Source organism: Ictalurus punctatus, chromosome 11, assembly GCF_001660625.3.
Source record: "Ictalurus punctatus breed USDA103 chromosome 11, Coco_2.0, whole genome shotgun sequence".
NCBI lineage: Eukaryota > Metazoa > Chordata > Actinopteri > Siluriformes > Ictaluridae > Ictalurus > Ictalurus punctatus.
Window position 1 is genome coordinate 10,139,972 of NC_030426.2, and position 27,716 is coordinate 10,167,687.

General features: G+C 41.7%; 1 protein-coding gene across 2 annotated transcripts; it reads left to right on the top strand.

Moving 5' to 3' along the window:
* The first annotated feature begins 16,481 nt into the window (after positions 1 to 16,481).
* LOC108272164 (monocarboxylate transporter 1) lies at positions 16,482 to 27,512 on the top strand. Of its 2 annotated transcripts, XM_053683730.1 has the most exons (6): positions 16,482 to 16,669; positions 19,796 to 19,829; positions 21,124 to 21,379; positions 23,457 to 23,600; positions 23,726 to 24,511; positions 24,704 to 27,512. In XM_053683730.1, exons 3-6 carry the CDS (start codon positions 21,175 to 21,177, stop codon positions 24,931 to 24,933), a joined length of 1,365 nt encoding a protein of 454 aa, XP_053539705.1. In that variant the 5' UTR covers positions 16,482 to 16,669; positions 19,796 to 19,829; positions 21,124 to 21,174; the 3' UTR covers positions 24,934 to 27,512. The 2 variants fall into 2 exon arrangements, with proteins under 2 accessions (XP_053539705.1, XP_017335898.1); XM_017480409.3 differs by lacking the exon at positions 19,796 to 19,829 and having other exon boundaries at positions 16,483 to 16,669.
* Positions 27,513 to 27,716: the final 204 nt, after the last annotated feature.

Consider the following 27,716-nt stretch of genomic DNA (forward strand, 5'->3'; position numbering starts at 1 on the left):
TTATTATTATTATGACCCTCCCCAATCAGTGTGCTAAATTTCAGTACTTGGTCCCCTAATAATAATAATAATAATAATAATTACATGCTGTTCATAATGCAGGCAGACATTTAATTCATGTTTGTGCTCTGTTGGCAATACGGTAACAAGGAAAATTATTCAATTAAGGTAGTGTTACTGGTAAAGGCTCTGGTCAGTGTTCATGGGATAGGCTCTGGATATACCAAAACCCTGACCAAAGTAAAGTGGCTACTGAAGATAAATTAATGGATGAATGAATAGAATATGATCTTATGGCCTTATTATATGGAAAGGCAGACAGTATTGATCTAAATTTCACATAACATAAAGGTAACTTTGGGACATATATAATTTTTGCTCACATCATTGTACCTACTCTCTGTTTAATATGAGAACTTGTGTCTCCAATGTTTCCTGGCTTCATTTCTTACAATGACCTTTCCCGCTGCCAGCTCAGATGTAGATCCTGTCCCTTGTCTCTAAACCTACCCAACACTCTGACATCCGGACCACTTTGAATGTCTTCAACATCTGAGTCTCTGCTAGACAGCCCCAGTGGACCATGACATTTAAATAAAAGCTGGCATAATCCAGAGAAAATGCTCGGCTGTGCACAAACAGTCAAAATCAGATGGTATATGATAGGTAATACAGGAAATTAACTTCCACCATTAACTTCTAACCTCAATTTTAATCCCACAAATAGCAAGTGGCCTCTGACTTTAAGCAAAGAAAAAATGTTAATTTTTTCACTTAAATCTGCACATTGTTTACCTTTTTTGTGTGTTTATTTTCATGGCCGCTGAATGTGTATGTTCATTTCTTTGCATGGTACTCACAAGCTCTTCCCTCAATCTAATTGTGTGGCTTTTTTTTTCTTGGAAATCCTGTCACTGTACCAGTGGAAGACTGCACAGAACAAGCAGAAATTATGTCAGATAAAGCTCCCTTCTGGCTTGTGGCACCTCTGTCAGTTTGAAATGGAGACTGTTGTCATGTCTGCTCATTGGTAGAAAGTATTTTATGAATATTTCATTCCTATGCCTATTCCTGCCTCCCTTGCCATCCATTGCATACAGATTTATACTCTGTGAGGGAGAATGAGCCATATATCAGTACTGCAGACTACATGGACCCCCTCCAAATTGCATGTGGTTGCACATATAACATTAATGCATTTGTCTGTCCAATATACTGGTTTCCAGCAACAGAATGTAGATAAAACATCAAAGCTCATAGATTATATATTTCTTTAATTATGCATTGAAAATCTGTTCATCAGAAATTGCTGCCTTTATGTAAGCATGAATAAGGGAAAGATGTAAAGAAGTTACTGTCAGATAAATAAATGTCACACTGCAACCAACTCCATTGATTAGGTTTGGCACAGAGAGAAAGTAAACACAAACTATTACAGTGTTAATAACAATTCCAGCATCACACTGGTGTGTCAGAATTTGTTATTGACATGCCCTCTCTACCTCTCTCTCTGAAGTACCTGCACATCCCCATATTGTGCAGAAGACCGCTGTTTGCCTTTCTAGATCTGTCCCTCCATGTGTGTTTCTGGCCAGGTAACTAAACAAATAAAGAATGCACATGGCTCAGGAAAAGCCCCAGGACAACTTCTGTGTTCATGTGACCTGGCAGACCTACATGCCACATTCCCAAAGGCTTTCAGCCCCATACACACCATTTACTTTGGAACTTCCTACCTCCTGTTCCTCTTTATTGTGTTATTTATGTGTTAGTCATGTAGGGTACTGGAGAAACAGATGTTACAATGAGTTTGAATTGTACAATTGTAATAATTATCACTATAATGTGAATAATATAATGCATGGTGGTGGCATGGTGGATTCTGAATTATACCAGCAAATTCTAAAGGAAAATGTCAGGACAACTGTCTGTGAACTGAATCTAAAAAAAAGTGGGTCATGCAACAAGTCAACAACCCTAAGTACACAAGTCGTTCTACCAAAGAATGGTTAAAGAAGAATAGAGTTGATGTTTTGGAAAGGCCAAGTCAAAGTCCTGATCTCAATCCAATAGAAATGTTGTGGAAGGACCTGAAACAAGTTCATGTGAGGAAACTCACCAACACCCCAGAGTTGGAGATGTTCTGTACTGAGGAATGCACTAAAATTCCTCCAAGCCGATGTGCAGGACTGATCAACCCTTACCGGAAATGTTTAGTTGCAGTTATTGCTGCACAGGAGGGTCACACCAGATACTGAAAGCAAAGGTTCACATACTTTTGCCACTCACAGATATGTAATACTGGATCATTTTCCAATATAAGTAAATGACCAAGTATAATATTTTTGTCTCATTTGTTTAATTGGGTTCTCTTTGTCTACTTTTAGGACAATCGGATGATGTTTTAGGTCATATTTATGCTAATACTGTATATAGAAAATTCTAAAGGGTTCACAAACTTTCAGGCACCACTGTATACATAAGATGTATTCTTTATAGACAATTAATTTCTCATAACTTATATTGCTCCAGAGACTGGTTCTGGAGCTGGAGAACATACTATAGCAGGGGCAGCATGTGAGTAAGACAGTAGAGTCTGAGTCAGCTGAGGTGGCTGGGGGCAAGCCTCTGTAGTTACAAAACGAAGACCTGCAAAACACACATTCCACATGAGTAGAATTCATAATAAGAGGTTTAGTCAATTTCAAGATCTGCATATGTTGTCTTCTCTACATGGAGGTTCACATGCTCTCCCTATTTCTGCATGTACATCATATGAATAAAAAGGTACACCCCATGGAAATTGTTGGCTTTTATGACATGTTTGGACAAGCAAACATTTGATCTTCCTTGAAACAGTGCCTATAAATAAATAATAAAATTTTCACAATCTAAATGAACAAAAAACAGATCAGTCACATGGAAAAACTAAGTAAAGCCCTACATTTATCACACCGTAACATCCATAAACTTAGACTCAGGTCTTCAAGGTGCCAGTAATTAGAACCTGCTTAGACCAGGTCTGGTGTTCCCTTTCAAAGGGAACTCCACGTTGTGTTAGCTGAACGCTGTGAGAAGCGCCCTCGTGCGTGACCAGTATCTGAAGCTTGTGTAACATCATACCTATTTATAGGCCTGCCATGATCAGGCGACATGGCAATTAAGCGCATCGCGCAATATATAAACGACACCTGTGAACCGCGCCATCAGCCTTATTATCTTCAGCAAGACTGCATGTCGATCATTTGTGTAATGTTCACAAAAAGATGCTTCATTTCATCTCTATCTTTTCCACACAAAAAAATATTTTCTTTTCTGTCCCTTTAAAAAAAAAGGAGAAAGGTATGAATGAGAGAATTCAGGATTTGTGTTACGCCTTGCTCTCATTTCATCACGGGGAAGATGGACACACTTTCTGTGTGAAGTGTCTATGGAGATGAGCCCAGTTTGTGGCTGGTAGATGGACGCCTTCAGGTATTTTACCTACAACAGCCGACACAGATCAGACATTAGTTTTGACACAAAAGACCTACCTTGGTCTGTCAGTATGTCCTTCGGGATCCCCACATGGCTGAACAGGAGCACCAGTTCTTTGGCAATGTTGCGGGAGGTGGCTTTACATAGTGGCACTGCCTCGGGGTACCTTGTGGTGTAGTCCATGATGACCAGTATGTATTCATGACCCCGGGTGGATTTTGGGAGCAGCCATATGAGATCCATGCCGATCATCTCGAAGGGGATGCCTATGATGGGAATATGAAGGGATAAGGGGCGCTGGTGGGGCCTTCCTCAGGGTGGTGGTACTGGGGGCACTGTTGGCAGAAGCCCTGGACCTCTGTGTCCATCCCTGGCCAGACAAAGTGGTCCTTGAGTTTTTCCAGGGTGTTTCGTGCCCCCAGGCAGCCCCTGAGTGGATGGGCATGGACCAGGTGCACCAGTGTTTGGGTTCTAGTTTTGGGGACTAGACTAGAGGTCCATGATTTCCCCTCTGCAGCTGGTGATAAAGCAGGCGTCTTCTGACTAGAAAGTAGGTGGAGGGGAGCCTCTGGTTCGGACTCTGGTAGACCCCTTTGATCTGACGCACCTGGGCCCAGCAATGCTTCAGGCAGTCATCCTCTTTCTGCTCTCGCCTGAAGTTCCCCTGCCGGTTCACCTGTTGGAACACAGATGATATTGGGTTAGTATATATGTGCGGCCCACCTTCTGCTGTGGCATCCCCCTCGTATTGAGCCATGTAGGCCTGCCAAACTCGTGCCTCCTTTACTCGCTGGGGTGCCCTCCTGGCCTTCGGAGCTGGGCTGGCCGGGAACCCTGGCCAGTCTCTTCCCAGGAGCATCAATACTGGGAGGTCAGGGATGACGCCCATTAGGAGTGGACAGGTGCCTTCTCTACCTTGTATTTGGACCTCAGCGGCGGGAACTTCCCGTGTGCAGGTCACCATGATGGTTCCATTCCTGCTGACCTTTTTTGGCAGGATTGTCGGTCGGGCCAGGGTCACCATGCTCCCTTATTCCAACAATGGGGTGACTGGGCTTCTCTCTACCCACATGGTCAGAGTGGGCACTTGTGGTGTCAGCAGGAATGGAACCATCATGGTGACCTGCACACGAGAAGTTCCCGCCGCCGAGGGCAAATACAAGGTCCAAATACAAGGTCCAGCATTTGGAGGGCACACCCTGCCAGCCAGGGTTTCTGGGCCTTCTTCGGCTTCCAACTGGGTCCGGCTCTGTTGGCATGGGCTCATCCCTGGGTGTCCTGTAGGTGTGGTGACTTCAGTTTCTCTTTCCCTCTGCGGCGTAGTGCTGGCATTCGGGCCAGTGTGGTGGGAACCTTCTAGTGGGCTAAGGGTTCGCTGCCTTCCAGGGTGGCCAAGGCATGTTCCTTGATGGTTATTAGTTCCTTGGGCATTCCGGGAACCTGCATCCCTATGGCCTGGCATTCTGTGAGCGGCAGAGTTCTCAGGAACCGATCCATGGCCACCTTCTCTGCAACCTCGGTGGCGGTGTATTGGTCTGGTTGGAGCCACCTCTTGGTGATGAGCAGGATGGCATCCATCTGTTGGCATGGCTTGGCTCCAGGCCTGTAGCTCCATCAATGGAACTCCACTGCTGCCTGGTGGGGCTTTGCCAACACCATGCTAGGATCTCCCTCTTTACTTCCCCATAGTTCGCTGCTTCCTCCAGAGAGAGGGCGTAGTATGGCGTGCACGCTTCTCCGGAGAGCAGCAGGCCGAGGATGCATGGCCACTCTTTGATACCCATGCAAAGGCCCCTAAGTAGGCCTCGATGTCGTCCTCCGGGGTCAGGTGGGGAAGAAGGCGCCGGGCTTCTCGGCCGGGGTCAGGGAGAGGAGTGGCGACCGCAGGGGTGTTGTTTTCTGGGCCAGAAGCTCCCTGGTTGCGACCTGCAGGCTCTGGCCTGCGTAATGGCCTGCTGCTGGAGATTGGTCACCATCAGGTGCTGCAGCATGGGATCCATTATTTTTATTATTTTTTAAATTTTAAGTGGGTGGGTCTGTGCTTATGCCCGTATCCTCCACCAGTGTAGCGAACCTAGACAGTGGTAGGCTGAGCACAGACACACAAAAGGCCGTTTATGGGGCAAACATGGAGAGTTTATTTAAATAAACCGTGAGAGTGTGGGTACAAAGGAGGTGCAGTGGGGTGAAGTGCTCAGGTGTCACTGTCATCCGAGGGGATGCTGGGGCCATGCTGGGGGTTTCCCGAGCAGCTGAGATCCCTTTCTGCAGTCAGGCAACGCCGTGGATGCAGCCATGGGGTGGAATCCTTCGTCGCGTCTGAATCCTCTGCAAGAAACAAAAAACAAATTATTAGGCATGCCTCGGGAGCCCTCTCTCCCTTTACTAGAGGAGGATGGCCCTTTTATACTCTCCCGTCAACTGCTAGATGGTGGAGAGCAGCCGCGCTGATCATTAGCCACCAGTCGTGTGTGTGTCGGCATCCCCGCCTCGCAGCCATGCACTCTCCGGCTGTACAAAACATAGATGGTGCTGAAGCGAAGCTGTCTCTTCAGCACCACAGCGGAAGTCGTGGGAGGAGCACTCTTTCCCTTTTGTTCACCAGTCACCAGCCTGTCATCACACAGCATATAAAGAGCTGCTTGAAGTGATTACTAAGGCTGGATGAGCTTTTTTCTCCCCGGTGAAAATAAATCCCTCACAGTGTAGAAAAGTCCCCTTTTTTCCAGAAGTGCATGACAAAATATCACGCTTCTGAGGGAAAACCATGCATAAGCCGTATTTATAACCCCACGATGTTGGATTATTCGGCCATCGTGGGGAAAGAACGGCATGGCTATTGCTATGGCTATGCTGAAGGTGGAGGAGGCGCTTACGAGCTACCTCTCTCCATCGACGGCAGGTAATTTAGGGGGGCTGGCTTTGCTATCCAAGCCATGAAAGGCAACTGTGGCGTTGGTGAGCAGGGCCTATGCAGTAGTGGATCTTGCTTGTGGGTCACTACAGACAATGGCAGTTTTGCAGGCCTACTAAGAAGACCTGCTGATTGAGCTCGACATATGGCAGCATTCAGCCAGTTCCTTTCCTGTTGTGTCTAGTTCATCCAGGCATCCACTAGTGGAGCCCGGGCCAGCACTAATGCGAGGGAGGCACAGAAGCCGAGTACGGCAGCCCGCCTCCCCTTCACAGACAGCCAGGAGAACCGGGAGGCCACAGTTGTGCCCTGCTACTAGGCCTGATCTGAGAATGGTCATAAATGGTCATTGTATACAGAAAGCAGTTGGAGGAACTAATTGTAAAACTTGAGGAGCAACATCAAGAGAATGAGAATATTCAGGAACTGTTAAAGGAATCTGTAAGTTATACTGAATTTTTCCATACAGGTATCAAAGTGCAGGTTTCAAAGTATGCTATAAGCAGCAAAAATAATTTAGGTCAAAATCATAGGGATATCTGTTTTGCCTGACTGCATTCATATGGAATAGAATTTACTTGAGTATGAGGAATGTTTAGTCATGCTATATACATTTAACAAATTAACAAACCTTTCTCTAAATTTCTCCAGAATAATACCTCACAGAATAGGCTAATGAAGAAGGAAAGGCAAGTCAAAGCACTGGAACTAAAGATGAAATTACCAGATATTTCTAGCAAATTGTATTTGTGGCAAATTCTGGCAAGAACTGTTTTAATGATGCATTCTTTAAATGCCATAAAATGGATAATTTAAAAACACTTCTCCTAGTCCTGTTCAAATATTGATTTTACCCTATTGGTGATTGACCAATCTTAATTAACTGTTAAAGTTATTGGATGTCAGATTTTGATATTTAACCCTCTGTAGTAGATAAATATGTTTACAAGTATTTAAACAACAATATGAACAAGTATTTGTAGTAGTTAAGTGTAACAATTTACCAAGAAAATGTCTGGGTTACGCATGTAACCCTGTTCCCTAAGAAGGGAACGAGATGTTGTGTAGCTTTGTCATACTGGGGCATGCCTATGAATTGCATCTTCGCTTCAGATAATAGAGGCTGATGGTTCACAGTTGTTGTTTATATATCATGCGACACGCTTAATTGCCACATCACCTGATCATGGCAGGCCTATAAATAGGCATGATGTTAAACAAGCTTTGGATAATGGTCACACGCAAGGACGCTTCCCCCAGCGTTCAGCTGACGCAAAGTCTCGTTCCCTTCTCAGGGAACAGGGTTACCCAGATGTTCCCTTTGCTATTGAGGTGTCTGGTGTCATCATGCCAAGATTTAAATGGTTCTTTAAGGCCTTCAGTAAAAAGGTTGTGGATGCCTATGAGCCTGGCAAGGGATTTACAAAGATCTCCAATGTTATTTCAAATACATCTTCCACTGTAAGGAACATAATCCACAAATGGTGCAGATTTCAAATGACTGCCAATTTGTCAAGGACTGGCAGTCCCAGCAAATTCAGCCCAAGAGCAGACTGTCTGATGCAAAAATAAATCTCCAAGAACTCCAAAATTTCATCACAGGATCTGCTAGTAAGTATTGCAACATGTGTGAAACTACTTCACTCTGTTGGCATTAAACAGTCCAGTTACTCACACTAATGGGCATAATAGAGATGGAGTTGATCAGCATTCTGTCCTGTTGTCCACCTTTTGTCAACTTGAACCCTAACCCATCCTTTTCTTAGTGGAATTAATGAAGATAAGTCTCCTCTATTGGTATTTGACAACATTAGAGAAAAGCCTGTCTGAGATCCGGAGACTTATGCTTTGCAAGTGGGAACAATTTGTTGTTTCTCTTTTTGCTATTGTTTTTTCCTCCAGTATCAATGCCCAAATAACCCAAATATCTTGCACAATGAATTTTACATGGGCTTCGGTTTGACTTGTCAGCTAGTTCTCTTGCCTAATACAATCATCACGAGGGTGTGAGTAGAACACTGGTCAGAAAAAAAAAATCACAAATTAATAATGCAGCAGGAGTTTCCATAGCAAGGACTACATAATATGGGCTGTAAAAACAAAGCTTAAATTAACATTTCAAGACAGGGCTCCAGGAAGCAAAATAACAAATCTTGGGTTTCTGTCACTGAAACAAATATTGGGAATGGAGAAAGAGTTGTTTTTTTTTTAGCTTTGTTATTGTGAGGCATAATCCCCCGTCCTCAGTGCATGATAGCTAATTCCATTATGAAAAGCAACCCTGACCAGAATAAGGAGACAGGTGAGGGCTGAGTGAAGAAAAGGTTATATGACCACAGTCCTGTAAATGTCATAAAAATAACAAAGAATTGTCATGCCAAACAGCAGTGTCAGGTCTTTCATTCATGTTTACAGCATTTGGCAGATGCTCTAATGACTTAAAGAAGTGTTTCTATTCCATCAAGAAGACATTGTCATTGTTACGCCATGTCGAACTCCCGGCTGCAGTTCCCAGCGTGTAGTGCCGTCCATGGACATGGCGGACGAGGACTACACTTCCCAACCATGCCTGCGCTCGAGTTCACCGGAGTTCTGATTACGAACACCTGTGCTACATCAGAAGTTATAAAAGGGCCTCGTTAATGTTAGCTTCTTGCAAAGTAAACGCTCAGCAGCCTCGTCTCTGTTCATGCACCAACCCTTAGTTTCATATCCGTTTACCTGGTTTCGATATTCGCTTGTCTTTTGACTATGTTTCTGCCCAATTATCTACCTTGATTTCGTTCCGTGCGCCGTTTGTCATCTGCCCCACGTACTTCAGTTTGCCAGTCCGCATTTGTCTCTGCCAAGGAATCGTGACAGATTACTTCACCGCGCAATGGAGGCAGCGGACACCACGGAGTGGCAACGCTACATCCTGGACTAGAACCGCACTCTAGCAGTGTATCGGGACGAGATATCCACATTATGCGTGGAGGTCTCATGTTTGAGCACTTCTGCATCTCCGACCGCAACGCCCTCGGCTCTCAGGATGCATCTACCACCGTCTGCCTCAGCGTATGTTCAGCCAAAGCTGGCTGCACACATTCCGACCACGCCGGCTGCGCACATTCCGACGCTGGCTGCGCACATTCCCGCCACACCAGCTGCGCACAATCCACCTCTGCCTACACCAGAAAGATATGCTGGGGAGCTGGAATAATGCAAGGGCTTCCTGCTACGATGCGCGCTATTTTTTGAAAGCCACCCAGACATGCCGGAGGTCCGCAAGTTGACCCACTTTATGGAGTTACTCTCCAGAACAGCCCTGGCATGGGCTACGGCGGAGTGGGAGCGAGGAGGCGGTGTCAGACCCTCGCTAGTAGACTTCCTCGCCTGTTTCCAGCGCACTTCCAGCGCACCTTCGACCATTCTTCCAATGGCTGGGAGAATGGCGATGAACTCATGCATATTAGACAAGACTCACGTACCGCGAGGGAATACGCACTCAAATTCCGCACCATCGCTGCCCGGAGCGGATAGAATGAGCCAGCCCTTAAGACCGCGTTCCATCGGGGCCTAGATTCCCGGTGCTTTTACTGTGGCGAGGGCACCCATGTCATCCATCGGTGCCCCCACAGGAGACCTCGAGCGACCGGGAGGAGCGCGGACAACCCACCTCGTTGCGTCCAGGTGAGTCATAACCAGTCACACACTTCTCATATATTTGTGTTACCTATCGTGATAGAGCATTCAGGTCGGTCTTTTGTTCTTTCAGCGCTCGTCGACTCTGGAGTGGCTGAGAATTTAGATGAGAAGATGGCACAGAAGCTCGGCCTCCCTATACGTCCCCTTCTCTGACCTCGTGAACTTCAGTCCATAGACGGGTCCCCCATTGGTGGAGGAGTAATATCCCACAGCACGCTACCAGTCAACATTCAAGTTAGCCACGAGGTGTTCAGCAAGGAGAGGGCAAGTAGTCTACCACCTCACAGATCCTATGACTGTGCCATCTATCTCCTACCCAGGGCCAGCCCACCTTGGGGCCGTGTGTACCCGCTCTCCCAAGCTGAGCAGCAGGCCATGGAAGAATACATCCAGGAAGCTCTCCAGCAGGGGTACATTCGACCCTCCACGTCCCCTGCGTCTGCCAGATTCTTCTTTGTAGAGAAGAAAGGAGGGGGCCTCCGGCCATGCATTGATTATCGGGGCCTCAACCAAGTGACCGTAAAATACCGGTATCCCCTGCCTCTCGTTCCCTCAGCCCTGGAACAACTGTGGTCCACAACCATCTTTACGAAGCTGGACCTACGCAGCACATATAACCTGATCCACAATAGGGAGGGGGATGAGTGGAAAACGGCCTTCAGCACCACTTCCGGACACTATGAGTACTGGTCATGCCCTATGGGCTTGCTAACACCCCCTCAGTGTTCCAGAACTTAATCAATGACGCCCTGAGGGACATGCTGGGGAGGTACGTCGTCACCTACATCGACGATATTTTGGTATATTCAACATCCCTAGAGGGGCACGCCAAGCATGTCTGGCAAGTATTGCGTCGCCTGTTGCAATACCAGCTTTACTTAAAGGCCAAGAAATGTGAGTTCCACCAACACACGATCTCATTCCTAGGGTATGTCATTAGCCCAAGGGGAGTCGCCATGGACCAGTGCAAGATTCAAGCCGTCATGAAATGGCCCACTCCTTGAACCATCAGGGAGTTGCAGCGTTTCCTTGGCTTTGCCAACTTCTATCGGCGATTCATTCGAGACTTTAGTAAGATGGCACAACCCCTGACATACCTCCTGAAGGGTCAACCCTGGCAACACCTTTGGACCCCTATCGCCCAGGAGGCTCTTGAGAAGCTTAAACAGGCCTTTACCACAGCCACAGCAGTCCCTATTCTTTTCAAGATTCCAATTCACCCTGTCCTATAGGTCTGGATCAAAGAACACAAAAGCCGATGCTCTGTCTCGAATCCACTCCCCTGAGGGTCGGGCGGACCAGGAAAGTTATATCGTGCCTCCCTCCTGCATAGTGGGTGCCTTGGAGTGGACCCTAGAGCAAACCTTAGCCCGTATTCCCAGGTCACGTATCCCGACAGCCTGTCCTCCCGGTAAACAGTTCGTACCGAAACAGTATCATCTAGAACTCATCACCTGGGCCCACGCGACATTGGCGACGGGTCACCCGGGGGCCCGCAGCATGTACCAACCGCTGGCCGAAAAGTACTGGTGGCCCAACATGCCTAGTGAGGTCCAGCGCATTGTATCCTCATGTTCCACTTGCACTCAGTCCAAGGGACTACGTGCTCTACCTGCCGGGAGGTTGGTGTCTCTACCCATACCTGAATGCCTGTCATCCCACCTGGCCCTAGATTTCATAAAGGACTTGCCGTATTCGCAGGGAAATACCGTGATATTGGTGGTCGTCGATCGGTTTTCGAAATCCTCGCACCTAATTCCTCTACCGGCCATTCCATCCGCCTTTACCACGGCGAAACTCCTTTTTCAACATGTGTTTCGGTACTTCGGCATCCCTGAGGAGATTGTGACTGACAGGGGTCCACAGTTCACATCTCGCGTTTGGGCCAGCTTCATGGAGAAAATGAGGGTCATCGTTAACCTCACTTCCGGGTACCACCCCCAGGCCAACGGACAGGCAGAACGGGCCAACCAAGAGGTCATACAGTTCCTTTGGAAGCTTCTGTCCCACCAACCCAGGGGACTGGAGCCACTACCTACCGTGGGTGGAATACGCTCAGAACTCGCTACGGCATTCCGCCACCCAGCTCACCCCATTTTAGTGTGTCTTGGGTTACCAGCCACCATTGTTCCCCTGGAATGCCTCCCACACGGACTCACCAGCAGTAGATGAGTGGTTCCGCCGGAGCGAACAGGTCTGGGAACGCGCCCACCAACAGGTGGTACAGGTGTCCCACACCGCCAAACGAAAGGCTGACCAGCGTCAGAGGGATCACCCCAATTATCGACCCGGGGGCAGGGTGTGGCTCTCCACAAGAGATTTAAGGTCACCCCTCCCGGGCAAGAAGCTTCAACGTAAATATATCGGGCCATTCCGAGTCCTGAAACAGATTAATGAGGTCACGTACCGCCTGGACCTACCAAAACACAGTGGCATTGCCCCGTCTTTCCATATATCGCTCCTCAAACCTGTGATACCGTGCCCCTTGGCCACAGCGGTGCCGGAAAACTCCCCACCGGAACCACTGGAGATTGAAGGCCGCCCAGCCTACCGCGTCCGTGACATTCTGGACTCCAGACGTAGGAGAGGAAGACTTGAGTATCTGGTAGACTGGGAGGGGTATGGACCAGAGGAGCAGTGCTGGGTCCCATCCCAAGACATTCTGGACACAAATCTGCGTAGAGGCTTCCATGCGGCTCATCCAGATAAACCTGGTCCCCGGAGGAGAGGGAGGCCTTGGAGGGATTCGGCTCCCGAAGTGAGTTCTTTGGGTGGGCTCTGTTACGCCACGGTGAACTCATGGCTGCAGTTCCCAGCGTGTAGTGCCGTCCATGGACATGGCGGGTGAGGACTACACTTCCCAGCCATGCCCGCGCTCGAGTTCACCGGAGATCTGATTACAAACACCTGTGCTACATCAGAAGTTATAAAAGGGCCTCATTAACATTGGCTTCTTGTGAAGTAAACGCTCAGCAGTCTTGTCTCTGTTCGTGCACCAAGCCTTAGTTTCATATCCATTTATCTGGTTTCGATATTTGCTTGTCTTTTGACTACGTTTCTGCCTAAGCCCCGTATAACTTGTTTGCTCAATTACCTACCTTGATTTCGTTCCGTGGTCCATCTGTCGTCTGCCCCACATACTCCAGTTTGCCAGTCCGCATTTGTCTCCACCAAGGAATCGTAACAGTCATGGTAGTATGAATATACAAATTACGTAGATCAGTCGCCAGGAATAGTATCAAGCTAAAGACATGTAAGAAAGGAATTCATGCAATACAACAAAGGAAATAGTACCAGTTCTTTTTATTTTAAGAGCTTGGTGAATAGGTAATTGTTTCAAGACAGCCAGTAACTCAGTTGTTTGGAGTTGTTTGGGGGAGTTCCTTCCACCACTTGCATTCCACACCTTCAATTACAGCAAACAAAACATTGTTAGTTAACATTGTTAGTTGTTCATGTATAGTTTGTTTTTTTGTTTTTTTTTGCAATATACAGTAAGTGAATAAAACATTCAGTAGATAAAGATTTGACCACAGAGTTTTGACCCATAGAGAATATAATATTTGTGAAGTTCGTAGCTTCTTGTTCTCCATACAATGCTGCAAGACATTTCTGACACTAAAATTAAAAACATCAGCTTTTAATACACCGGAGAAACCAAGCACATAGAAACACATAGAAAAACCTACTGCATGCTCTTCTTCCCCAATGTGTATGGTTAGAATTAGTGATTTTGTGTGTGTGTGTGTGTGTGTGTGTGTGTGTGTGTGTGTGTGTGTGTGTGTGTGTGTGTGTGTGTGTGTGTGTGTCTAAGTGAACTTCATTTGCATGAGATGTCTCTCGACTTGTGTTGACAAGTGGAGCAGTGATGGCTCCTACACCTGCATCTCACTTTAGTGATCCCTGTTCATGTAAAAAAGCAAAGCTACTTTGTATGGAGGTATAACTGAACCAATTATGTAAGGCCCTCCATGCAGAAAATAAAGAAGGTGTAGATTAGAGACACATTCACATACCAAACTGTGTGCTCCATATACTTTATGATAATGTGTGCTACCATGAAAGCAATATGTTGCTGTGGCATTCGCAAAAAGTTCAATCACCTTGCCATTCAGACAGTAGGAGTGAACGTGCAGTATTTCTGATACTTATATCCGAAATACATATTTAAGAGCATGCAAAATATTTTGCAGTACTTTGCATTTAATGATCATGTAAATTACTCTTGCATTCTGTACTTTTTTTTTATTTCTTTTTTTAAAGCACCAAAATACTTTGTGTGGTGCACATCATGTAATCTGATGATCAAGTGATTTTTATATATTTTAAAGCAGACATTTCTCACTCATTTACCTCCCACTGTGGTGATTGAATAATTCATAGTGGTTTATGAATAATGTGATTTAAGGTGAATCACTGAATAATAAACTGGAATTTCAGAGGTTAATATTCTGTTAATTGAATAAATTGTGAAGTTATTGGGTACACCACACTGGCAGACTTCATATAATTGAAGGAACAATGAATGGAGCCCTTTACTGGAAGATTCTTGAGAAGAATCTGATGCCATCCACCAGGATGATGAAGATGAGATGTGGATGGACCTTCCAGCAGATCAACGATCCAAAGCATACAGCAAAGGAAACTCTCAATTGGTTTCAGAGAGAAAAAAAAAAAGGTGTTAGAATGGCCCAGTCAATCACCTGACCTGAACCCAACTGAACAAGATTTCAAGACAATATGTTTAGAAGAATGGGCCAAAATCACACCTAAATATTGCAACCGATTAATTTCTTCATACAGGAAGCGTCTTGAAGCTGTCATTACAAACAAAGGCTTCTCCACTAAGTATTAAATAAATTTCAGTTAGCGTGTTCATTACTTTTTTCCTGTGTCATTCCTCTTTATAACACATAACTTCATTTATGGACTTTAATGTTTGGATTTCTTTATATTTGTGGATTTCTTGAGTTAATACCAAAGTCTGGTGAAAATTTCAATGAATAGCTGCACTGGAAATATATTTACTGAAAAAAATGTTAGTGTGTTCAATACTTATTTCCTCCACTGTATCACCATTCTTATATCTTGGTAACAACCATCACTATTAGCACAGCAGTTCTGTATTAATGTGAGGCTGTGCACTGCTGTGTTTAAACTTAATGTTTCAAATCCCAGGCTGTGTGTAAATGCCAACCACGCATAAATTTCCTTTGTGAATTAGATTTTTAGCACGACTCTGACCAGAAAAAAGCAGTTACTGTCGATGAATGAATTTGAATTTTTCAATATGTAGGAGGTTATCAGGGTTTCTGGCTGATGTTAGACTATCATACAGAGTCCAAAGGACAGCGGCAATACAGTGCTTAAATGAGTTCCCCAGGGTTTTGATAAATACCCTTACCCCTGGGTGAACACTTGTGCCTGTAACAGGGGAAAAATTTTATGCTAGTATTGGGGAGTGGAGGCAGAACCAGGCTGGTAATTGCTGTGCTAATGCAGGGGTATATTAGAATACTTAGAATAAGTGAATAACTAGATTACATTTACTGGGGAAATAGTTCATGGATTAATGGATAAATGCTGACCACAGAATTGTAAACATGCTCACCAGTTTCACCAGTTATTTTAAATAACCAGTTTCAGTTATTTTAAACTTTTGCTATTTATGTGCAAGATTGACATTTTTGGTTTCTTACAAGTGTTTTTAAAAGAATTAGCTGCCTTATTAAATATTTGTGATGTTTATGAGTCGCTATTCTCTGGACACACTTCACAATCTTTCATTTAGCATAATGAAAGTTTTATTTTTACTAGCAATTTTGGTTAGACTGGAATATAATATTACGTGCAAATATGTTTAATTAAAAAATAGTTAACATTTTAATTACTTTGTACAAATTATTCAGGGTGTCTGCATTGTCCAGTAGGGGGCAGTCATCTCATGCCAGAAAGATCACAATTCCTTCCCATGTTCAGCATGTTAAGGTGCTGATTATCCAATATCTTGCACAAATTATTTTTCTCCCTGATCCAACATACCTGATAAATGAGTGAACCACTAATAGAATGCTACTTGTGGATGAATTTCTATTAGAAAATCTAATTGTTGAAGTTAGTGAAGAAGGGTTGGTGAAGAATTGAAATGGGCTTTATGGGCTTTATGATTGGTTTATCCTTCACTATCTGGAACAACTACAAATAACATTCACATACCACAGTAATGCCACAATATCCCTATATTATTTTAATTAGCTGTGGAATTTTCCATGTCTTTTTTCATCCAAGGTCATTTAACAAATACTGCAAATTAAATTTTCTCAGTACTATTACCATACATGTAAACAGTGCCAATGAGGGCACAATATGGACATTTCTAAGTAAATGAGTATGTGTTCTTAACTGGTACGAGCAGGCCACATGACTATGCAGTGATTAGCATTGTGAGAGATTAGAGAAGACTTGTACTTCACCAAAAAGCCAGGAGTTTTGCTTTTTCAAAACATAGGGCATTAACCTGTACTATAAAGTGGTCCAAATGCATGGGGAGAAAATTTCTGAAAGGGAAGAGAAAGAAAATTGAACATAAAGGTATGTCTAAATATTATAGTATATTTTTTTGTAATTGTCAAGTCAATATATTAAAATGCAAACGCTATGCATTGAGTTTCACGTAGTATGTGAAAACCCTTACAGTTTAGAATAACTGGTGTATGGGAAACTTTGGTTACTTACTGTAGCATCTTGTATTTAATTAAAACAAGATTAAATGCAGCGTTTAATATTACAGTAACTTAAATGGCATAGTTTATTATATTTTAATATATTTCTTTTTTAATATTCTTTGTAAACATATTTTATAATACAGTTTAGGTATGTTTTGGGAATTATTTGTCAGTTTGCACAGTTTGCAAAAAAAAAATCTTAACAAAAGTCAAAAGTATTGAGTTGATAGAGCAAAAAGGTTGATCAATAAGAAATTTTAAGCTTCTTGAACTTACAGTATTTAAAGATTTCTATCTTAAAGCAAAGAATATACATATTTAATGAGTTTATGTAAAATATGTCTGCAACTTGTCATTCTGAGTAATATTTGATTAGATAGATTAAATGTATATTTTAGAACACAATGCATTAATTCATTTGTTAACTTGTTCATTAATAATAATCCATCCGTCCGTCCATCCATTTTCTATACTGCTTATCCTTCTTTGTTGCGAGGAAACTAGAGCATATCCCAGAAGGCATGGGGCACAAGGCGGGGTACAGCCCAGACAGGGTGCCAATCCATCGCAGGGCACAATCACATACACATTCACTTGCCCATTCATACTCTATGGCCAATTTGGACATGCATGTCTTTGGACTGGGGGAGGAAACCCCCGCAGCACGGGGAGAACACACAGGGAGAACTCCGTACACACAGGGCAGTGGCGGGAATCAAACCCCCAACCCTGGTTTGAGGTGTGAGGCAAACATGCTAACCACTAAGCAACCGTGCGCCCTCATTAATAATAATAATAATAATAATAATAATAATAATAATAATAATAATAATAACAACAACAATAATAATAATAATTATTATTATTATTGTTATTATTATTATTGTTGTTGTTGTTGTTGTTGTTGTTATTATTATTATTATTATTATTATTATTATTATTATCATCAGTAGTAGTAGTACTAGTACTAGTAGTAGTAGAAGTATTAGCAGCAGCAGCAATAGTAGTAGTAGAAGTAGAAGCAGCAACAGTAGTAGTAGAAGTAGCAGCAGAAGTAGTATCAGCAGCAGCAGCAGAAATTTTAGTAGTAGTAGTAGTAGTAGTAGTAGTAGAATTAGAAGTAGCAGCAGAAGTAGTATAAGCAGCAGCAGCAGCAGCAGTAGCCTAGTTGTAGTAGTAGCATTAGTAGTAGCAGTAGCAGCAGTAGTAGCAGTAGCAGTACACATAGTAGGAGCAGCAGCAATAGCAGCAGTAGTATTGATGTCCTACTTCTGGTTGGAGTTCTCATTAATAGGAAGTTACTTGCTGCTGCTGAGGATGGCCCCACATGGTGCAGCCTAAAGATCATTGAGATTACTGAGGACTACTTAAAAACCATAAAATGGCTTTGGGCCTCAATTCATATGAATAGTTATGCTATGATGGCTAGGACTACAATTGCCAGAAACAGTTTTGCACTTACTTCTCCATCACTGAACAGTGGAGAAGTTCAACGAAACAGACTTCATGTAAAAACTGTAATGAATTTTCCTGGTTACACTATTGCACTATTTGACCATGAAGTATTAGCACATTTACAGAAATGATTTACTTGTTTACAATCGCACTATCTGGTGTCACCCAGATAAGGATGGATTCCCTTTTGAGTCTGGTTCCTCTCAAGGTTTCTTCCTCATATTGTCTCAGGGAGTTTTTCCTTGCCACAGTCGCTTATAGCTTGCTCATTAGGGATAAATTCATACATTTAAAATCTATATCCTAAATTTATAATTTCTGTAAAGCTGCTTTGGGACAATGTCCATTGTTAAAAGTGCTAAACAAATAAAACTGAATTTAACTGAATAGTAGTAGTGGACGTAGTAGGAGCAGAAGCAGCAGCAGCAGCCGCAGTAGTAGTAGTAATAGTAGTAGTAGTGAAAGTAATAGGAGCTGCATAAGTAGTAGTAGTAGTAGTTGTAGTAGAAATACCAATCGTAGTAGTAGTAGTAGTAGTAGTAGTGGAAGTAGTAGGAGCAGCAGCAGCAGCAGCAGTAGTAGTAGTAGTAGTAGTAGAAGCAGTAGTAGTAGCAGCAGTAGTAGTGTAAGATGTAGGAGCAGCGGCAGCAGCAGCAGTAGTATTAGTAGTAGTAGTAGTAGTAGTAGTAGTAGTCGTGAAAGTAATAGGAGCAGCAGAAGTAGTAGTAGTAGGAGGAGGAGGAGGAGGAGGAGGAGGAGGAGGAGGAGGAGGAGCAGCTGCAATGGTAGTAGTAGTAGTAGTAGTAGTAGTAGTAGTGGAAGTAGTAGAAGAAGCAGTAGTACTAGTAGCAGTAGTAGTGTAAGATGTAGGAGCAGCAGCAGCAGCAGCAGCAGCAGTAGTAGTAGTAGAAGAAGAAGTAGTAGGAGCAGCAGCAGCAATAGTGGTAGTAGTAGAAGTAGGAGGAGCAGCAGCAGCATTAGTAGTACTAGTAGTAGGAGGAGTAGCAGCAGCAGTAGTAGTAGTAGTAGTAGTAATAGTAGTAGTAGTAGTGTTGTGTAGTTGCAGTTACATTAAGCTGTATTATAAAGTAGTCCAAATAATGCACTTTAGTTTAAAAATGAGATTAAATCTCCCCAATCTTATTTCCCACCTGTGTTAGAAATCCCTTAATTCATACAGGCTCTGATTATTGGACCCATTAAAATCTGCCCAGCAACCAAAATATATTGTGTATAAGTAATATACAAAACAATGTACATTCTTACACAATGTCACAGTGAACTGAGGTCAAATCAACAACAGATAACAGTTTTTAGGATCTCATTCCCACACCTTAATTATCATGAACAGGCATTATTTAAGTAGGCATGTCACCAGTGGGGCTTTATAAGTGCATGAACACAGTACATCCATGTAATCTGCCATACCTTTTTTTATTTGCTTTTTATTTTAAGTTCTTCTAATATTTTAAGGATTTTATCATTTTTCTGTTGGTTTGCCTTTACTTTTTAATTTTTGTGTATTTTCTACTTTTAGGTCTCTGTTGGAATAACCATTGCTGGTGCACTAGGTAATAGGAAGGGTATTATATTTAACTATAATAACTTTAATAACCTAATAATGTAGCACAAAATCCAGATACATTATGGGTATTTCTCCAAACCACAGTCAAAGAAACTGTTTTTGCTTAGGCCTGTCCTGCCTCTTTAAATATGCACTATATTTTTTGGTGATGACTGATGAATGATGCATGATGACTGAGCCCCAGGAATCCTCACCCAACATCAGTGCTTGACCTCACTAATGTTCTTGGCTGAATAGGCAATTCCCCACAGCCATGCTCCAAAATCTAGTGGAAAGCCTTCCCAAAAGAGTGAAGATTATTATAACAGCAAAGGGGGACTAAATCTGGAGTGGGATTTTCAAGACGCACTTATGTGTGTGATGGTCAGTTGTCCACAACAATTTGGTCTTATAGTGTTGTGTGGGTCTATGGTGGCTTAGAAGTTAGCATGTTCGCCTCACACCACCAGGGTTGGGGGTTTGATTTCCATTGCTGCCCTGTGTGTGCAGAGTTTGCATGTTCTCCATGTGCTGTAGAGGTTTCCTCTGGGTACTCCAGTTTCCTTCCCCAGTCCAAAGACATGCATGGTAGGCTGATTGGCATGTCCAGTGTGTCCGTAGTTTATGAACGGGTGTGTGAATGTGGATGTGTATGTGTATGTGACTGTCCAGGGTGTACCCCACCTTGTGCCTGATGCTCCCTGGTATAGGCTCCAGGTTCCCTGCAACCCTGAAGAATAAGAAGTATAGAAAATGGATGGCTGGATAGTGTATGTTATGCATTAGTCCAAACAGCATCTGGAGAAGGAATGTGATGGGAGTGATAAATAAGGAATGAGGTGGGAGTACAAGTAAATGTATAGCAACCTAACAAGGGGACCCAAGTCAAGCCAGTAGTCACATAGTCACATAGTTTTGAATGGACTCTAAAAAGTATGAAATACACTCCTATCAGCCATTAAGAGATGAGAGGAGATGATAGGAGTCTACTACCAGTTTTCGAGGACATGCTACCTGTAGCTCAGAGTACAAAAACAAATGTTACACAGATCCAAGTTTCCATGAGTTTGATGATTATGAGGTAAGAAGAATAAAGGGGGTAAAGGACATCTGTATTTATATTAAACACTACGACACTTTGTTACACTGTGGAAGGTCTTGGCATACTTGCAGACAGGCACAGGTAGGTGATATTCATTGCCTCTAGTGGTTAGGAAGTTTGAAATACAACTTTGTGGTATTGATCTCTTAATTAAGGAAATATTTGTTAATTAAATATTTTCATTTCTCTCTCAAAACAGAAAACCGGTTGTTCCTCTGTATGGTGTGGATCCACTGAAGAGCCAAAGCCAATGTCAGGTCCTATTGGTTACACTCCTCCAGAGGGGGGCTGGGGTTGGGCAGTGGTGGCCGGTGCCTTCATCTCTGTTGGTTTCTCCTTCGCGTTCCCAAAATGTATCACTGTGTTCTTCAGAGATATCGAAGTGATCTTCAATGCCAGCACAAGTCAAGTTTCATGGATCTCATCTATCAATGCATCCTTCATATATGCAGGAGGTGAAACATGAATTCTATTTCAGTTTCTGATGTTGCTTAAAGCACTTCTCCAATAAACAACATGGGTTACCATTGTCCAGCAACAAAACTAGGGCTATTCGTATTATTGTTATGTGTATGCATTTCCCATTACATAACTTTATCAGTGAAAGTAGAAGGAGTTGCTGTGGAGGTTACTGGATTGTGACTGGATAGGTCTGAGTAATAAAATGCCACTCAAAATGTAAAACATAAATAAATAAATACACTAAAAAACACTGGGATAAAAACAACCCAAATTTGGTTATCTTTAGCCCAAAGGCTGGATAAATATAGGAAAGAACACATTTTTGACTAAACTAACCAATCAAATTATGTTGTTAAGTTTAACCCAGCAAATGGGTTGTTTTTCAACCCAAAGGATAGTTTCATTTTTACAAAAATGCTGGGTAAATTTAATTTCATAAATGGGTTAATATTTTCAGTTTTCTTTTCACCGATTGAAAATGTCAAATATACCATATTATAAAAAAAATTTCAGCATGGTATCTCCTTTATTTGTACACAAGAAGGTGTTTAGAACTGTATTTCTAGAGCTGCTAAAGTGGTGTTTATATATAGACTTTGAAGTAAATAACTCAAATAAGGCATATATTTAAGACAAAAATTCAATTCAATTCAATTCAATTTTATTTGTATAGCGCTTTTTACAATAGACATTGTCTCAAAAAATGTCAGATTTTGATCAAAGGAGACATTTGAAACATCCAAAAAAACTGATTAACCAACTTAAAATACAGTGGGCATTACAAACAAGTAAGCTAAAGCTAATGAAGATAGCAGTGCATTTAGTGGCATGTAAACTGAACTGTTATTGCACATTTTTGCTTTTTCTAGTGTATAGTAATGGTTTTATGGATAAATATATTGATATGACCCTAGTATCTCCAAATAAATCTAACAGTCTGTCCGTGTGAAAATAATACCTCTACCTGAGGCAAATTCAGATAATCCCAAGCAGCTGGGCTGATGCATCGGGGTGGGGAAGGGGTGCATTTATTCAACTATCAGTGTAAATGACCCATCCACTAACCCAGTCTTTGAGTTACACAAAACTACCCCAAAACTACCAAAAACTGAAAAAATAATCCAATTAAATGACCAAAAAGTCTCAACTTAGCACTTGGGTAGAAAAAATAACTAAAATAAAATAAAAGATCTGCAGCAGTTTTAGCTCACTTGTATATCCTGGCTTGGGCCATGTGGAAGAAGGGTAACCATATTCGCCATGGGATATTTGTAATACAAATATCCCATGTGTTATCTCTTGTTAATCCAGTTTGCGAAAGATGCATCGCCTCTAGCGACCTCACACAGTTACTTTTATTTGCTCTATTTTCAATGTATCTATGTATTAAATACAGAAAAGAACAATAAATAGCTTATCTGTTCAAAAATGAAAGATCATATGATACACATAAAGAGATACACTTTAAGTTGAAACATGAACTAAACACAACCTGGATTTTAATCATTGTTCTGTCTATAAATGCTTCAATGGCTTGGAACTGCAACGCCATATGCAGTTTGTGTCCAAACTACCAATCAATTAAATAATCAAAGATGGATATATTGTCCAGTTCTCTGTCTAATTTTTGTCTACTGTGACAAAAAATTTTAGGATTTATATCAGCCTGCTCAGAAGTTCACGTTTTTTATTAAGTGTTCAAAGCAAGTGACAAAATGCCCTCCTCTTGAAGGCTTAATGGGCCAACTGCCATCTTCCTATTGGGTTAACGGACCAAAACGGTGGTCTTGAAGTCAGGTTCCTCCCCAGCTTAAGTTCAATTTAATTCAATTTTATTTTTTATCATGCTTTCAGCAATAGACATTATCACAAAGCAGTTTTACAGACATCTAGAAATAGCTCTAAATCCTCAATGAGCAAGCCAGAGGCAACATTGTAAAAAAAAAAAAATTAAAAAAAAAATTCCAAAAACTCTGAGTTGTTGCATGGAAGAAACTTTGCCTTTCCTTATCTTGTTGTGTACATATTCAATTGTTTAACCACTACACTTCCCTAACTTATTATCCACAGGTCCAATTAGCAGTATTCTGGTGAATAAATATGGCAGTCGTCCTATAATGATACTAGGGGGTTGCCTCTCGGGAACTGGACTGATTGCTGCATCATTCTGCAACACAGTGGAGGCTTTATATCTTTTTGTAGGTGTGATAACAGGTGAGTTAAATAAAACATGTTTTACCCAATGGAGCAATAAATCTCAACTGAAACTGTATGTGAGTGTCTCTCATATTATAAAGGGGGCAACATTTTCATCTTGTTTGGTTATGATGTCTTAACAGGTCTTGGACTGGCGTTCAATCTCAACCCAGCCCTCATAATGATCAGCAAATATTTTTACAAAAGAAGGCCATTTGCTAATGGAATTGCCATGACTGGTACCCCAGTAATTATGTCAACTTTAGCTCCTCTGAGCAGTTGGTTTTATAACCAGTTTGGTTGGAGGGGTAGCTTCCTAATCCTGGGTGGGATTTTGCTCAACTGTTGTGTAGCTGGATCTCTCATGAGGCCTATTGGGCCAAAACCCAAAGCTGCTGTGGAGGCAGTTAGTGATGATGGAGAGAAGAAAACAGTGATGGAGATTATCAACAGTGTAATTGATCTGTCTCTCTTCAAACACCGTGGATTCCTCCTGTACCTCATAGGCAATATTGTGCTGTTCTGTGGTATTTTCACTCCCCTGGTGTTCCTCAGTAATTACGCGAAGACTAAGAACATTTCAAATGAGAAGGCTGCATCATTGCTTTCAGTGCTGGCCTTTGTGGACATGGTGGTGCGGCCATCCATGGGAACAGTGGCCAATACCAAATGGGTGCGACCCAGGATACAGTATTTCTTTGCAGCTTCAATTCTGTTTAATGGTGTGTGTCACTTGCTTGCCACCCTTGCACAGGATTATGTAGGTTTTGTGATCTATTCAGCTTTCTTTGGGTTTGGTTTTGGGTGGCTGAGTTCTGTCCTGTTTGAAACCCTAATGGATCTAGTGGGAGTCCAGCGCTTCTCCAGTGCTCTGGGCCTGGTCACCATCTTGGAGAGTGTGCCAGTGATGCTTGCCCCACCCTTGTTAGGTAGGTCTGAAATTCAGATTTGCTTTATGCTACTTATGCAACAGTGGAAATGTAAATATCACTAGATTTTTTCATTATTAATGTAAGATGTTTTACACTTACATTAAAAAATGTAACTTTTTTAATGATATCATTATACTGAATAATGTGAAAGCAGAGTAATACATATATAAAATATATTTGCATTGACAGGAAAATTTAATGACATCTACCATGACTACAAATATACTTACATATGCTGTGGAATACTCCTGTTGGTCGCAAGCGTATTCCTCTTCATTGGCATGGGAATTAACTACAGGCTGCTGGATAAGGAAGCAAAGGAGGGAGCTAGAAAATCTCAGCCAAAAGTGAAAGAGGAAGAATCCACCATAGACATTGCAAACAAGCCTACTAGCAATGAGACAGCTGTAGCACTGTGAGTGCTGAACACTACTAAAACTGCAGGAGATTCTGTATGCAAAAAGTAAGTGATCTAGTCCATTAATGACTAGCATGGCAAACTGAATTCAAATTAATTCACTGAAAGAAAAATATTTTAATCGATGCAGTTTTGCTGCTTATATAACCAGGTTAGATTTTAAAGAAGTGTATTAATCAAGTTCATTCTCACAAAATTGAATTTTACACTCCTGGGGGAAAAGGGGGGCCAAAATTTGCCTAAAATGGCGAAATATATAGTTTTTTATGGCCTTAACAAAAAATCATTGGTCAGGAAATTAGCAAGAATTAAACAAATAGATAAAGTAACTTGGTATTGGATAGTTTTTCCCTTTGATTTCTTTAAACGTTTAAGATTTGTGGGTAAACTTCTGGACAGCTTTTTATTGTTGTTTTATTTTTATTATTAAATTTTATTTATTTCATTTTATTTTATTTTTTAATTTATTTTTATTTTATACACCCAGACATGTGTTAGCTTGAATTTTACATCAAACATTTTAATCATGATTTTACTTTTGCGTACAAGAAGACTAAGTGAATTTCCCTGTTTCTAGCTTTTCCCCCAAACAGTTCACTGCAGCAAAAGTAAATGAGCAATTGGTAGCACAGGAAGTCTCAGGAGTACATTTGTTTAATTCTCATTTTCTGACCATTGATTTGTTGTTAAGACCATTAAAAGCTTAAGGGACAAAACCAAAAATTTCCCTTAAACATATAGTCATGTGAAAAAATAAGTACACCTCATAGAAATTGTTGGCTTTTTGACATATTTAGATAAGCAAACATTTGATAATTTTGAAAGAGTGCCTGTTAGTAAAGTTGATGTACTTGAACAAAACCCCAAGGAAAATGAGCTTTTTCAATCATTTAAGCAACAGAAATATCAATAGATGTGATATTCTTCTGTGGCTAAAGTAAGTACAGCCTTGGCCTCAGAAGCTAGTATTGCCCCCTTTTGCAGAAATAACCTCTTGTAGGTGTATTGCATAATTGTCCACCAGGCTTGCTCGAATTTTTGACCACTCTCCCATGCAATGTTCTTTCAGTTACAATCCCCCCAACATTTCAGTGGGATTCAAATCCAGGCTTAGACTAGGCCGTTCCATAACCTACATTTCTTCTTTTTTGAGCCATTCCTTGGTGGATTTGCTAGTGTGCTTATGATAATTATCCTCTTGAAAGGTCCACTTTTGGTTCAACTTCAATTTTCGGACAGATGGCCTCACATTATCTTCAAGCACTCTTTGATATGATGCAGAATTCATATTCAAATCAATGAATGCAAGCTGTCCAGTCCCTGAGGCAGCAAAGCAACCCTAAACCATAACATTTCCACCACCGTGCTTCTCCAGAAAAGTTATCTTTGGGCTGTGCCAAACATATCTGTTACTGTGGCCAAAGAACTCTATCTTTGATTCATCTGTCCAGAGCAGATTATTCCAACAGGCCTGGTCTTTGCCTATATGCTCATTGACAAATTGTAGTCTTGCAAAGGCTTTTTCCTGGAATGCGCTTTGACCCCAACAGTTGTAAGACTTACTAGCAGATCCTTTGATGAAATTTTGGGGTTCTTGGAGACTTCTTTTTGCATCAGACAGTCTGCTCCTGGGCTGAATTTGCTGGGACTGCCAGTTCTGGACAAATTGGCAGTTATTTGAAATCTGTGCCATTTGTAGATTGTTTTCCTTACAGTGAAATGATGCATTTCAAATAATTTGGAGATCTTTTTAAATCCCTAGCCAGTCTCATAGGCATCCACAAAACACAAGAACAAGGCCTTATAGAACTCTTTAGATCTTGGCATGATGACACCACACACATCAATAGCAAAGGGAACACCAGACACTAGATATGAGAGGGGTATAAATAAGACAGGATCCACATAAGCAGGTTCTGGCACCCAAGCGTGAACACCTACTTCTAATTTTATGGATTTGAAGGTGTGATAAATGTAGGGGTGTACTTATTATTTCCACTGTTTTTTCCACTGTTTTTTTGTTCTTTTAAATTGTGATAATTATTACAAAATGTAATTTTACATTTTATGTGTCAACTTTATTAATAGGCACTGTTTCAAAGAGGATGTTTGCTTGTCCAAATATGTCAACAACAGAAAAAACAATTTCCATCAGGTGTAATTATTTTTTTCACATGACTGTACATATAGATTTTCAAAAGAAATAATCGAATTAATTCTCAATTCTAAACAAAAATTCTAGATGATAACAAAAATATGAAAATGTAAATATTGTGAGTATTTAAGTCATTATAAATGATGTAACATATTTGCAAAAACAATAAAATATTCTATAACTATGAAAAAAAGAGCAGCATTCTTGTGCTTTTTTAAAGTAAAAAAACAACAACAACAAAAGCCCACCATACTCTGACACTTAAGTCAATCGTGCACAGACACACACTCTCTTGCTCACTCACACTCCACTCAGTCACAACCTTTTTCTATTTTGCCAAACTAATTGAAAAGTAACTAAATATAAATTGGCACTTGTACTCAAAATCTATTACTAAATGTAATAAACTTTCTTTTGAAAATTTCCTACATTCTTTGTTTGTTTCTGCATTCTTTGCTTATGTCTTACAGTAATTATATAATGTATGTAAAATGATTGTGACAACCAACCCCATAAGTCTGCCTTATAGACCAAGAGCTGATTCTCCCACCTGTTTTTGATCTGAGAAGCTCAGGGAAACTTTTTCTTTACCCACAGCTGAGAGACATTTCTAGTCTGACATTGAACTG

What these genes read in the sequence shown, in the direction of transcription:
- LOC108272164 (XM_053683730.1), top strand. Translation starts at nt 21,175, where the DNA reads ATGTCAGGTCCTATTGGTTACACTCCTCCAGAGGGGGGCTGGGGTTGG. An exon ending in ATCCTTCATATATGCAGGAG is followed by an intron (nt 21,380 to 23,456) that starts GTGAAACATGAA and finishes TATTATCCACAG; the next exon opens with GTCCAATTAGCAGTATTCTG. An exon ending in GCTTGCCCCACCCTTGTTAG is followed by an intron (nt 24,512 to 24,703) that starts GTAGGTCTGAAA and finishes TTGCATTGACAG; the next exon opens with GAAAATTTAATGACATCTAC.